The sequence below is a fragment of the Lepus europaeus genome, chromosome 17, assembly GCF_033115175.1.
Source record: "Lepus europaeus isolate LE1 chromosome 17, mLepTim1.pri, whole genome shotgun sequence".
Classification (NCBI taxonomy): domain Eukaryota; kingdom Metazoa; phylum Chordata; class Mammalia; order Lagomorpha; family Leporidae; genus Lepus; species Lepus europaeus.
Window position 1 is genome coordinate 10,965,914 of NC_084843.1, and position 13,028 is coordinate 10,978,941.

General features: G+C 55.2%; 1 protein-coding gene across 1 annotated transcript in view; it reads left to right on the forward strand.

Moving 5' to 3' along the window:
- The first annotated feature begins 7,855 nt into the window (after positions 1–7,855).
- Positions 7,856–13,028, forward strand: part of RGS10 (regulator of G protein signaling 10) — a 38,684-nt gene continuing 33,511 nt past the window's right edge. Inside the window, exon 1 of the mRNA XM_062214508.1 lies at positions 7,856–7,978. Within this exon, the coding sequence (XP_062070492.1) occupies positions 7,930–7,978 (49 nt within the window). The 5' untranslated portion in view covers positions 7,856–7,929. The remainder of the gene's footprint in view (positions 7,979–13,028) is intronic.

Here is a 13,028-nt window from a genome sequence, read left to right on the forward strand (position 1 = left end):
CCCCTTATTGAAGTTTTGTTTCCACTGTATTTTGTATTTCAGTCTCTCTTCTTTTATGGATGATGTGACTTTCTTCTTCTTTCTCTCTCTCTCTGATAATTATAGCTTTTATTTTTTTTTAAACTTTAAAGAAGATTTATTTATTTGAAAGGCAGAGTTACAGACAGAGAGGGAGAGACAGAGAGAGAGAGAGAGAGGTCTCCCATTTGCTGGTTCACTCCTCAGTTGGCCTCAATGGCCAGGGATGGGCCAGGTTGATGCCAGGAGCCAGGAACTTTATCCAAGTCTGCCACATGGAGGCAGGGGCCATCCTTAGGCCATCCTCCGCTGCTTTCTCAGGCCATTAGCAGGGAGCTGGATTTGAAGTGGAGCAACTGGGACTCAAACTGGCACCCATATGGGATGCCAGCATTGCAGGCTATGGCTTAACCTGCAACAATGCTGGCCTCTAATTATACTTTTTAGAAAGATTTGTTTCTATTCTCTGCATTGCATTTCCTGTACATTGCTGGTTTCTATTTCTTTCTGTCTCCCTCCCATTTTAGAGGCATTCTTTACATGTCTGTGACCGTGCATGGCCTTAAGAGAGGTGTCAAAAGCTTGTGGCCACTGTGTGTGTGTGTGTGTGTGTAAGAAGCGTGTAGACTGTGCCTGTGTGTGTGTGTATGTGTAAGAAGCGTGTAGACTGTACCTGTCTCTGTGACTGACCAGTACGTCGTGGCCGCCGTGTGTGTGTGTGTGTGTGTAAGAAGCGTATAGACTGTGCCTGTGTGTGTGTGTAAGTGTGTGTGTAAGAAGCATGTAGGCTGTGCCTGTCTCTGTGACTGACCAGTACGAACTCTGGGGACCCTGCATGTTAACATCTGTTGCGCTCTGGAGGGGGATTGCTCGGCCCATGCTGCTACCAGGAAGGGGCCGGCAAAGAGGGCCTCGCAGTCCGCCCAGACCTCGACTTACCTCCCCGTTTCGAGCCCTGAGCACATCCGCACCTTGGCTTGGCTTGCGGACCCTGTGTGCAGAGCCCCTGTGCCCAGCACGGCCCGCAACAGTCTGTATTTCCTGGGTGGGGCAGGCCCCTGAAGCCAACTCTTCTCCAGTCCTCTGTCTGCAGCCCTGGCCCGTCCTGCTGTGGTGGCCTGCAGGCTCCTCGGATGCACTGCTGAGAACCGGCTGCTCCTGGCTGGCCCCTGTGCCCGCCTGGCCACCACGTGGTGGCTCCTCCTGCCAAGTGCACCTCTGCCTGCCCATCCCTGTTGCAGGGGGCGGATCTCCCACTGCTGCCTCCTTTCTCACACCTGGTCCAGGCAGGTTTCTGCCGTCTGGGTGCCGTTCAGCAGCGCCTTTGTGCTGAGCGGTGCCTGTGTGACAGACATGCATCTAGTGCTGGGACGGCCATGAACAAAACTGAAAAATCCCCGCCTTTGTGCATGCGAAGGGAGAAGCTCCTGGGTGGGCAGGTGGGCGCTGTGCCGGAGACAGCAGACAGAGAAGCAAAGAGGTGAGGAGGGGGCACACCCTGCAGACTCAAGGCAGGGGTGGAGAGGGGAGAGGCATGGCGGTGCAGCAGGTGAGTGGCACTTTAACAAAATGCCACCGAGGGGACCACACTCATGCTGAGGAAGGGTGTTCCAGACTCAACAGAGCGCACAGTGGTGTTAGAGGGGCAAGACGGAGCCAGCTGGTAGAGCAGAGGAGGGTGGGGTTCTGGGTGATTTTGGGGGGCTGCTTGGGGGTGGGAGCACAGGTGTGAGACATGGCTGCAGAATCCTCTGAGCCATGGCAGGTGCAGTTTCTCTGCTCATTGTTCTGTAAACTTCACACATCTCTGACGAAATAGAGTCTGGTTTTCAAGAGTGGTGCTTGAAGCCACGAGGCTTGATGAGACCGTCAAGGGAATGGCCCTGCCAGAGGCGGGAAGGAGCGAGCCCCCCCGAAGGTGGGGTGCAGCACCACTGAGGCCCAGCACATGTTGGGAAGGAGGAGAGCGTGGGGTTCTGGAGGTCAAAGGAAGGATGGGGCTCAAGAGGGAGGGCGCCACCAACAGCCTGAGAGTGACTGAGACAGGGAAATCCGGTGACCTTGACGACAGCCACTACTGCTGCTTCCCAGGGCCCGCATTGGCTGGAACGGGGATTTGGGAACAGAGCCAGGACTTGAACTTAGGCATCCAACACGGGATTCTGATGTCTACCCTCTCCTGCCCTCCTTTCCCCCTTTAGAATCTTAGACTTGGGGCTGGCGCTGTGGCGTAGCAAGTAAAGCCACCGCCTGCAGTGCCTATATGGGCGCCAGTTCAAGTCCTGGCTGCTCCACTTCTGATCCAGCTCTCAGCTACAGCCTAGGAAAGCAGTAGATGGCTCAAGTCCTTGGGCCCCTGCACCTGCGTGGGAGACCCGGAAGAAGCTCCTGGCTCCTGGCTTCGGATTGTCACAGCTCTGGCCGTTGTGGCCATTTGGGGAGTGAACCAGCGGATGGAAAATCTCTTTGTCTACCTCCGCCTCTCTGTAACTCTGCCTTTAAAATAAATAAATAAATAAACCTTAAAAAAATACTATCTTGGACTCGCATACAGGTCTTCCTTATTAGGTACCACTTCATGGATGCAGCACAGCGATATGGGAAGACCCCCAGCCTACGGTCCAGATGCCGGCGTCGGGTCCTTTCTAGAGTAGGGTCACTGCTCTCTGCCTCAGTTTCCTGGTCTGCAGCACAGCACACTGATCGCTGTGGGTCCTTCTGGCTCTGACATGCCGGAATGTGTGACTTGAGATGCAAGAGAGATCCAAGATGGGAAAGGCACTGTGTGTCTGCTTGCTGCTTCCTGGGAAACTCAGAGTTTTAAGAAAGCAAACCTAAAACAGTGCCAACTTTAAACCAAAATACACATTGCTTTACAGATACTTAAGAGACATATTACATTTAATAAAATAAAAAAAGCAAACCTAACGTAAAAATGAAGGCTTATGTATTTGTAGCGTTAAACCCAGTGGAGACTCCAGCCAGTTTTTGATTGCTGATTTTCTCTCCGATATAAAAGCATATTCACTGAGGAAATTTTGCAAAACAGGAAAATGTAGTAATGAAAATTAAAATCATCCATTATCCTATCATCCAGAGATAAATTCTAGTAATATTTTTGTGTAATTAACTGCCAGTTTTGTATACATAAAGATACCAATATTTCATCCTTCTCCTTCCCACTGAAACTTTTTTATAATTTGTATCCTGATTTTTTTTCTAATTTTAAGTATTTTGTTTTTTTTCACTTGAGAGGGAGAGGGAGATCCCATTTGCTGGTTCACTCCCCAGTTGCCTGCATTAGCCAGGGCCGGGAGCTGGGAACTCAGTCTGGGTCTCCTACATGGGTGGCAGGGACCCGACTACTTGAGCCATGGTCTGCTGCCTCCCGGGGTGCACATGAGCAGGAAGCTGGACTGGAAGTGGAGTGTCCGGGACTTGAACACGGGGACCAATATGGAATGTGCGTGTGCGTGTCCCAAGTGGGGACTTGACCACTGTCCCATATGCCTGCCCCGGGGGGCCTGATTTTCTTCAGTGCTAGCTTTGTCATAAGCATATCCCCACATCATCCAATAGTCTTCACACAGTGTTTTGCAGCTACAGTAATCTCTTACCTGTGGGTGCTATTTCAAGACTCCCAGTGCTGGGAATCACACACAGTACCGAGCCCTATAAATGCTCCTCTTTTCCCTATACCGGTTAGGAAGCTCAGTTTATAAGTTAGCTCCAATAAGAGATCAACAAAAGCAGTAACATAAAACAATTATATAAAATGTATGCATTGTTTATTTTATGGAGTTTCCCATTCAATATTTTCAGGCCACAATTGATCGCAGGCAACAAACCACAGAAAGCCGAACTGGAAACAGGAGTGCCGCTGTCACTCATCTTCCCTGCTAGGACCATGTTGTAACTTAGTCATGCCCTTTTTCTTCTTTTTAATAATTTTTAAAGCTTTTAAGATGTTGGCAGGATTGATTTCAATGTTATTTATTTGAAAGGTAGGGCAACAGAGAGATGGGGGAGAGAGACCTTCCATTCATCTACGAGGTTACTCCCTGAAAGGCTGCGACAGCCAGGGCTGGGCCAGGCTGAAACCGGGACAGGAACTCCAACCTGGTCTTTCACATGGGTGGCAGCAGAAGCTGAACTGGAAACCCAGCAACTGGGACTCGAACTGGAGCTCCCATATGAGATGTGGTGGCTTAACTTGCTGTACCACAACACCAGCCCCTGGCCATTCTCGTAATGGGCGTTTTTAGCCACTACAAATAACACTGAAGGAAATGTTACGATGTTCCACTTTACTCACAAGTCTGCATGGCTTGCTCATCCTTTGGCACAAATGACCAGTTAGAGAATTATATTTTGAAGACTCATTCACAGAGAGGCAGAAAGAGAGGTCTTCTATCTGCAGGTTCACTCCCCAGATGGCTGCAATAGCCAGAGCTGTGCCGTTCCGAAGCCAGGAGCCAGGAGATTCTTCCAGTTCACCCACGCAGGTGCAGAGGCCCAAGGACGTAGGCCATCTTCTGCTTTCCCAGGCCATAGCAGAGAGCTGGATGGGAAGTGGAGCAGCCAGGAGTTGAACCAGCGCCCATATGGGATGCCAGCACTAAAGGCAGCAGTTTACTCGCTATGCCACAGCGCCGGCCGCAGCCAAATAGCCATTTTCATACACCTGCCTCTCCTGACTTCCAGAGAGGTAGTAGCAATTCAGCTTCTCCCTTGGCCCTCTGAGCATCCTACTGTTACTATACCAACTTGTTACAACTCATCAAAAAATTCAGTTTGTGACAGCATAGGCTAAAGTTTACTATTTATCTAAGCGGAGTTGTAGGAGGAATAAGAGTGATTCAGATTGCCATGATTCTCTGTGTCCCTAATATCCTGGGCACTCTGCCACATGCCTTTTTGTTGATTGTGATCAAATGCCACACCCTTAGAATGTAGGTGTCATTCATTCCTTGCCCTGTCCCACGAGGCTGTGATGTGTCTGAGAACACACAAGCCAGATCCCTAGACTTCAAGCCAAGCACTTATTTCTTTATTTTCCTATACTTCATCCGTCAAATGGTGTGGAATAGTTGACAATCACAGATTCCAGTGATAGACTATGAAACAGATTCACAGCTTAGCAATTTTTTCAAGTTTCCAAATATAAAAAATACTGAACTCTAAAATCAATGATTCCTCTGAAATTCTGCTTTACCAAGGGGTATCCAGGGCTCCGGCTTCTTGGCCTTGAACCACAGGTGAGATCAGCAGGGGAGACAAGGGCTGAACTGCTTTCTTCTGACCCGAATTGGCTGCCCTTGTCTGTGAAGGCCTCAGAGGGAGTGCTGGACTTGCAGCGGCAGTGCTGTGTGGAAGGTGAGCACCTTCAACCCAAACACAAACCACTGGCCGAGCTGAGCTGTGTGCACATGCGTGTGCGAGTGTGTGTGCATGAGCATGGGGGGGGGCAAGCTTTAGGGACATGGAGCCTTATAATTTTATCTTGTAAAAAGATATGTTTATTTGAAAGGCAGAGGGCGGGGAGAGAATCTTCCACCCATTGGTTCACTCCCCAAATGGCTGCAAGGGCCAGGGCTGGGCCAGGCTGAAGCCAGGAGCATGAAATCCATCTGGGTCTCCTATGCGGGTGGCAGGTGGCCCTTGGGCCATCATCTGTTGCTTTTGCAGACGCATTAGCCGGGAGCTGGATCAGTAGGACAGTGGGAACTCAAAGCAGGGCTCACATGGGACACCAGCCTCGCAGGCTAGGACTTAACCCGCTGTGCCACCACAAAGCCCCGTATAATCTTATTCTTGGTCTGCTGCAGCGTGCACATGGAAAGCTGGCTTTTGGATCTTTAGCCACAGAACACAGGTATCAACAACGGTTTCCTGAGGATAGTCTTGCTATGTCCCCAAACAAAAGTTTTAACTGTGTATCTTAAAGCTCAGCCGTGGGTCTGTGTGTGTACTATCTGGTGTGCAAACAGGAGAGTAAACGTGATTTGAAGCTGTCATCGTTTTTCCCTTTTGTGAAAGCAGGCCTGGGTTCTTAGCTCAAGGGGGACTCGGAGGCATGTGGAGCCGGTGCCAGCATTGTTTGGGGTCCAGTGGGGAAGGAGAACCTGCCAACACTGAGCTGGCTTTGCCTGCTCTCGCCCTGAGGTGCCGGCTTCCTTGTTTCCTGTGCAAGGATTGCTTGTAGTTTGGTTTTGGGGAAGTTTCCTCGGGGATGGGGTGGTGGTGTGCCACACAGATTCCATTATTGTCATGAGAACGAAGTGGCTTCATCTGGATCCAGGCCTCAGTGAGCATTTTAACTCCCGCTTTTACACAAGAGTGGGCTTAGAGTGTGCATTTGTACTGCTGGATCGCAGTACAGGGGCGAGCGGGGGCTTGTCCCCGGGGTGTGTCCAGGCAGAGAGAGGCGGTTTCACCGTGGAGCTTCTTGGCTAGGTTGCAACCCTGTTCGTGGTCACGCTGGCTTCCCACTGCAGCTGGAACCCTCAGGAGCCTGGAAATCCGCTCCCGTCGGCAGAGGGGGACCATGACTCTGCGAGGGGAAGGGTAGGAGAGAGCCGGGAAGTATCCTCCGAGGGCCCGAGCTGCAGTGGCCTGGGAAGTATCCTCGGAGGGCCCGAGCTGCAGTGGCCTTGGGCTGTGGGCTGGGCAGAGGAAGACTGGAGAAGCAGAGCGGGACAGCTCAGAATAGAAGACGTGAGAGAAAGTGCCAGCCAGCGCAATTGCCACACAAGGCTGGGCGGGGAGGAGGAGGGGGTGCGGGGAAGGGCTGAGAAAAATAGCAATTAGTACAGCTAAAAATAAAGACCAATTTGGAGACAAAGCCAGATACACAAAGAGAAACATAAAAGTCGCCAGAAAGACAATTCCTTGCAAACCAAATGTTCAAGAAACCCGGGACTAATGATGTCTCTTCTAGGGGCTGTTTGGCAGAAGAAAGCAAACAATAGACGCGCGCGCAGGTGACACGCGGTGAGCGCGGAGGACACTCGAGTGACCCGGGTGTTGGGCGAGAAGGCCCCGCTGCGCCCACGCGTCTCCGAAGTTAGAGAAGCGCCCAGGGCGCGCCCGCGAGCTGGCGCCGGGACGCTAGGGGTTCCTGCGGGGCTCCTCCGAGTGCGTCCCGGGAGCCGCGAGGCCGCGGGAGAAGGCGCCAGAGCCCCGGCGCCCGCGCGGCGCGGCGCGGCCCGAGAGAAGGCGCCCACCCGCGGCGGCTCGGCCCGCTCGGCGCGCGGGCACTGGGGCCCTGGCCCGCGGACGCTCCGCCTGCGTTCGCCGCGCGGCTGGGTCCCGCGCTCAGGGAGTCAGCGCTGGCGGGTCCCGGCGCGCTGGGATCCTGGGTCCCGCGGGGCGGGCAGCGCACGGGCCCCGCAGGACCGCGTGGCCTCGGCGTCGCGATCTGGGCTCTGGGAGGGAACCCCACCCCGCTCGCCGGCAAAGGCGCGCTGGGATCTGGGAAGCGCCGAGCGCCCCGGCGCCGTGCCCAGTTCTCGGGGGGCGCGGCGAGAGGGCGGGAGACCGCGGGGCCTGGGGCAGCGTCGCGGGCGTGGGGACCCCGGGACGCGCCGAGCGCCTTGGCGGGGAGCCCAGGTCCCGGGGTGATGGCCTCGCTCGGGAGAAGGGTCGGCTCCGGGCGGCCGGGAGCCCCGCCCTGGCACCCTGGCGTGGGTGGGACCGACGGCCCCCACCGGCGCGGGCGGGCAGGGCGCACAGAGCGCGCCACGCGGCGCCTCGCGGGGAGGAGGGCGCGGGGCGGGGTCCGGGCGCGCCGGGGCGGTGCGGAGCGGGCTCCTCCTTCTCGCCCTCCTCCTCCTCCTCCTCCTCCTCGCCTTCCTCGGGCTCAGCGCGGCGCGCCGGCTGCTCCTCCTTCCTCCTCGGGCGCCCGCGGCGATGTTTAACCGAGCGGTGAGCCGGCTGAGCAGGAAGCGGCCGCCGTCAGGTAAGCGGCTCCCGGGGCCGGCGCCTGCGGGTCGGGGCGCCGCCCGGGCCGGTGCTGCCTGCCGGGCATCCTCCCTCCTGGTCTCGGGCGGGGCTGGGCAGTGCGCCCCGACGGGAGCCCCTGCCGGCCGCCCGCCTCTCCGCGCTCCGTCCCACCGCGGCGCGAGCGCGGAGCCCGGAGAGACACGCAGGGAGGAAGTTTGCCTGAAAGGGGAAGAGCAGCAGTTTTCTTTTTAGTGACGGTCTGGGAGAAAGAGGAGATCCAGACCCGCAAACTTCGGAGGTGGAGCGGGACCCAGATTCCGAAAGCAGAACAGTGGGTGGCTTCCCCGAGCTGGAATCCGCTCGGCTGCCTGCGCGGGTGGGACGGCTGGACCCCCGCACCCCGGGGCGCGGGGGCCTTGGGTTCTGCACTGCCGAGCGGAAGCTTGGGGCCGCGTGGGTGGCTGAGCCCTTGGGTGATGAAGGGCGCCTGTGTGGTTCGCGCCCGCGAGGCTCTGACATGGGGAAGGAGTCCTTTGGTGTCCCCTGGGGCCGGCCTGACGACACTTGGGAGCAACTTGGAAGGACCAAGAACCCGCGTGGAGTGGCCACGGTGCCCGCAGTTGCACAGCTCTTAGCGGTTTTGCCCCTGAATTCTCTCTCCCCCCTTGGGACGACCGGAGGCGGGACGATGGGACAGAGGACCTGGAGCCAGGGGCTGGGGTGTTGGGTCACCTGGCCTGAGCCAGGGTCCCGCGACATCCACTCCAAGGTTCACTTCTGCCTGACCGCGAGTCCGCACGTCAGCTTCCCTGTTCCTCCCAGCATCACGTTGTTTGAGGTGCACGGTGGTTCAGAGAGGGGAGCTGGAGTCGCTGGGTCCCGGGCCCACCTGTACCACTAGCCGTGGGAACTTTCTTCTGGGCATGGTGCAGAAGGAGGATCTGCAAGTTGCTGATACCGGCAGTGGCTACCTCTCGCTCGAAACATTCGCTGGCGCCCACCCACCAAATTATGCACTTGTAGAGCAAGCCTAATGAAGCAGGACTTCCAGGGCCATGGTGACCGTCTCCGTGGTTGTCCTGCGCTCCCTTAGTGCACCCTTGAGTGTGGCACGTGTGCCCCCGTGGGTGTTAGTGGCAGTCACCCCAGCCTGTTGGCCCAGGCTTATGGAGGGGACAGAGGCTCAGGTCCCAGCCCTGCCTCTCCTTCAGCCTTGAGTGAGTCGCTTCTCTGTGCCTCAGTTTCCGTGATGTGCTGCAGCTGGCTCAATCTGGCTTGCAGGAGCCCGATTGCTAAATATTTGGGAAATTTAGAGACTGCTTGCTAAACCATAGGTAGCTTGAAATGAGATATTTACACCATGGGAATCAGCAAATGCTAAAAATCAAGGCTCCTTATCCACCCTCCCCATACCAGCACCCACTTGCACCAGTTTCCCCATCTGTGGAATGGGTTTCATAAAGCTGTGGAGTAGATGCAAATAGATGAAGCCTGGTGCATAATAACTGCATGGTCATCATTAGCAGCTGTCTTCTCTCTCACTTCCTATGATACCCAAAGCTGCTCTGGATGACCTTCAGGTTGCTAATTGCGTTGGATCATTTTGGGTCAAAGACTCCCAAACAGAACTATTGAATGAAGGGAGATATGTGGAGTGGGTGCTTTTGCCTGTCACCTGGCTGTACCCCTCAAAAGACTGATGACAGTTTTAGGGAAATACCTGTTTCAGGACAACAATTTTGTCTTGAGATGTGGGGGACAGAGATCTCCCAGCTGCCAGTGAGTGTCCCAAATGACGACAGTGACCAAGGCTGAGCCAGGTTGGAGCTGAGAGCCAGGGACTCAATTCCAGTCTCCCACCTGGGTACTTGAGCTGCCTCCCAGGATCTGCATGAGCAGCTGGAGCTGGGGCTACAGGAAGAGATGGGGACGTCCTAACCACTAGGCCAGTCTGGAGGGCGACAGACTGGAAGGCTGATGGCAGGGTCGGCGGCTACCCATCACGGGCTGCTGCTGGACGGCTGGGCCCCAGTGCCGGTTTCTTTGGGATTTTTAGGGTTAAAGTCTGTCCTCGCTGCCATCAGTGGGAACCGAAGGAACCTAGTGAGATTCCAGAAGCTCAGAGGACATAGGAACCGGCAAGGGGATCCTCTGGACCTGCACTGAATTGGGGCGGCGTGGGGGTTGGTGTTATTCTTATCAAAGAAACTCTCCAAATCTTATAAGCTTCAGGCCCCACAAAAGCTGGATCCACCCCTGCGGGACCCCTGATTTAGGCCTGGCTGGCGCCCTGCAGCCTCAGGTACCTTCATGAGACCTTTCCAGCACACGGACTTGACACCAAAGCCTGCTTCCAAGTTCAACGTGGGGCTCCCTCCTCCTTTCCGAGGTTTTTTTTTTTTTTTTTTTTCAAAGTGTGTTCCACCAACCACATGGAGGGGAAGGGGCCTTGATAAATTCAGCTCCCCAGCCTCGCCCCAGACGTGCCCATTGGAGCTTGGGGGTGGGAGGTGGGGAGGGAGAGTCACTGCATTGTCCCCAAGTGCCCCTGCCCCCAGTTCTTGGGCCACTGAAGTGGCAGGCCCCCTGCCTGGAGTCTGTTTGCCCACCCTGCCTCCACAGCTCCTGGCTTTGTTGATAACCCCTGGGGTGGGCCCACCTGATCTCCAAAGCCCAAGCCACACCCCGGCGCCCCCAACCCTGCAGCCAGGCCAAGGGGTGACTGGGGAATCCTCCCCCTGCCAGGCAGGCCACCCAGGCCTGTTGCACATTATCTCATTAAACCCTTGGGAACGGTTTCAGATTTATTGTGGGGCTTAAGTTTTTATTTAGAGATGACAGTCCGCATAGCAATTTAACGTCTTTGTTTTCACAATCCGCCTTCGATGCTGGGGAGACTTTCCCTGCAGAACAGCAGTGGCCCAGGCCTGGGGCTTCAGGGACAGAAACGCCATGCTGGCCGGGGCCCCCCTGTGAGCAGCTGAGTGGATGGAGCTGGCTCTGGCCCCCAGAGCAGCCCACAGACGGCAGGGGTTGGGGAGGCGCCTGCCGGCCTTGTTTGTCTCCTGTGATTCCTAGCTGCTCTGATGCCTCCTTTCCTTGCTGGCTGAAAATGTGGAAACTGAGGCAGGTGGCCGGCCTGGCCATTGTCTGGGGCTTCCTGGGTGAACGGAGTCATTTCCTTCCATGGGTTGAGTAATGCTCACAGCCCCTCCATGCTGAACTCCGGGAACTTGCTGTTTAAACAGCACTAAATTTACCCTCTCCAGTTCCTTCTGCTTCCCGCAGATAGCTCCTGGCTGTGCAGCCTGGGGTGGCGGCGGGAGCAGAGGGGCCCAGGCTGGCAGCCGCTGCCCTGGATAAGAGCTGTCAAGAGGCGTCCCTGAGAGTGAAACGGTCCCCCCGGACTCCAGGGACACATTTCCCTTCCAAGTCACTTCTCCTCTCCTGAGGGCTCCTCCAAGTGCCGGGGTGAAGCCTGGCCTGCCCCCTTTCCAGCCTTTCCACCTGTCCCTGGGGAGAGCTGGACATCCCCACCTGGGCGTTGCACCTGGGGGTGGGGTGGGGGATGGCTCACCACGCCCCAACTCTGAGCCCTTTGTGTCTGACGGCACAGGCTGTCCAACCCGGAGGGCCCTTTCCCTTCTTTCTGGAGAGCTACAGAGGCAGCAGCAGACCAGACAAGGTGAGGGGAGTCTCAGAGCCCAGTCCAGGGCCCGGAGCGCCCAGCCTCTGCTGTGGCCTTGTTGAGGTGCCCTGGAGGCTGGCTGTGGAGCTGAGGACTGTTCTCGCTCCCCACCCTCTTCCTTTCTCCAGCCGGCACCTTAAACACAGATGAAGCCATCAGCAGCTGTCTCTATCATTCCACAAAAGTAGGACAGGTAGAATCTCAGGAGCGAGAATCTTCTAGAAGCACTGGGCAGCTGGGGGCTGTGGCTGTTGAGTGCCACAGCTACATGCCCTGTCCCAAACCCCCAGCGGTTGCCTGAGGCTGCAGATGGCCCTGAGTTCAGAAAAAAGTATTGTGAAAAAAGTATGCATGCATCTCAAACATTTTTTGCACCCAAACAAACTCATCTTTTAATTCCATTTTCCACAGTCTTTCAAGCACCCTTGTAACTGTGTTTTTCCTGTGATAGAGTTCAGTTTATAAATTAGGTACAGGAAGAGATTAACAACAGCAATCAGTGATAAAATGGGACCATTGTACCACGCTGAAATACGGGTTACATGAGTGGTTTATTTCTAGAATGTTCCACTTAATATATTGGGACTGCAGTTGACTGCAGGTAAGTGAAATGGAGGCAGATGGAGCCTCACGTGGGGGGACTACTATAGATACAGTCTGTTTAAAAAAAAAAAAAAAAAAAACTAACCCAAAACACAGCCCAGGACTGACAACGGAATTCACCAGCGCTTGGTCAATGGTTCTTTATCCCCGTCCATGTTTCTTCATGGACCAGCGAAAACAACTCCTCGCCAGCCTGGCTTGGTCTTCCCAAGTCACTTCACATTCTGTGAGGAAAAGGTCCCCACCTTTCGTTTCTCTCTCTCTATCTTTAAAATTTATTTATTTGAAAGGCAGAGTTACAGAGAGGGAGAGAAAGATCTTCCATCCGCTGGTTCACTCCCCAAATGGCCATAAGGATCAGGGCTGGGCGAGGCTAAAGTCAGGAGCTGGGAGTTTCATCCGGGTCTCCCACGCAGGTGCAGGGGCCCAAGCACTTGGGCCATCTTCTGCTTTCCCAGGCCATAGCAGAGAGCTGGATCGGAAGTGGAGCAGCTGGGGCTGGTGTGGTGTGGTGGGTAAAGCCGCCTCCTGGGGCGCTGGCATCCCATATGGGTGCTCATTTGATTCCAGGCAGCTAAGAAGCTTCTGACGTCTGCTTGGCCCAGCCCTGGCTGTGCGGCCATCTGGGAAGTGATCTCTCTCTGTAACTCTTTCAAATAAGTAAACAGATCTTAAAAATATATGTAGAAAATGAAGCAGCTGGGACATGGACCGGCACCCATATGGATGCCAGCGGTGTCAGTGTCACAGGCACAGTTTTACCTGCCGTCCCTAC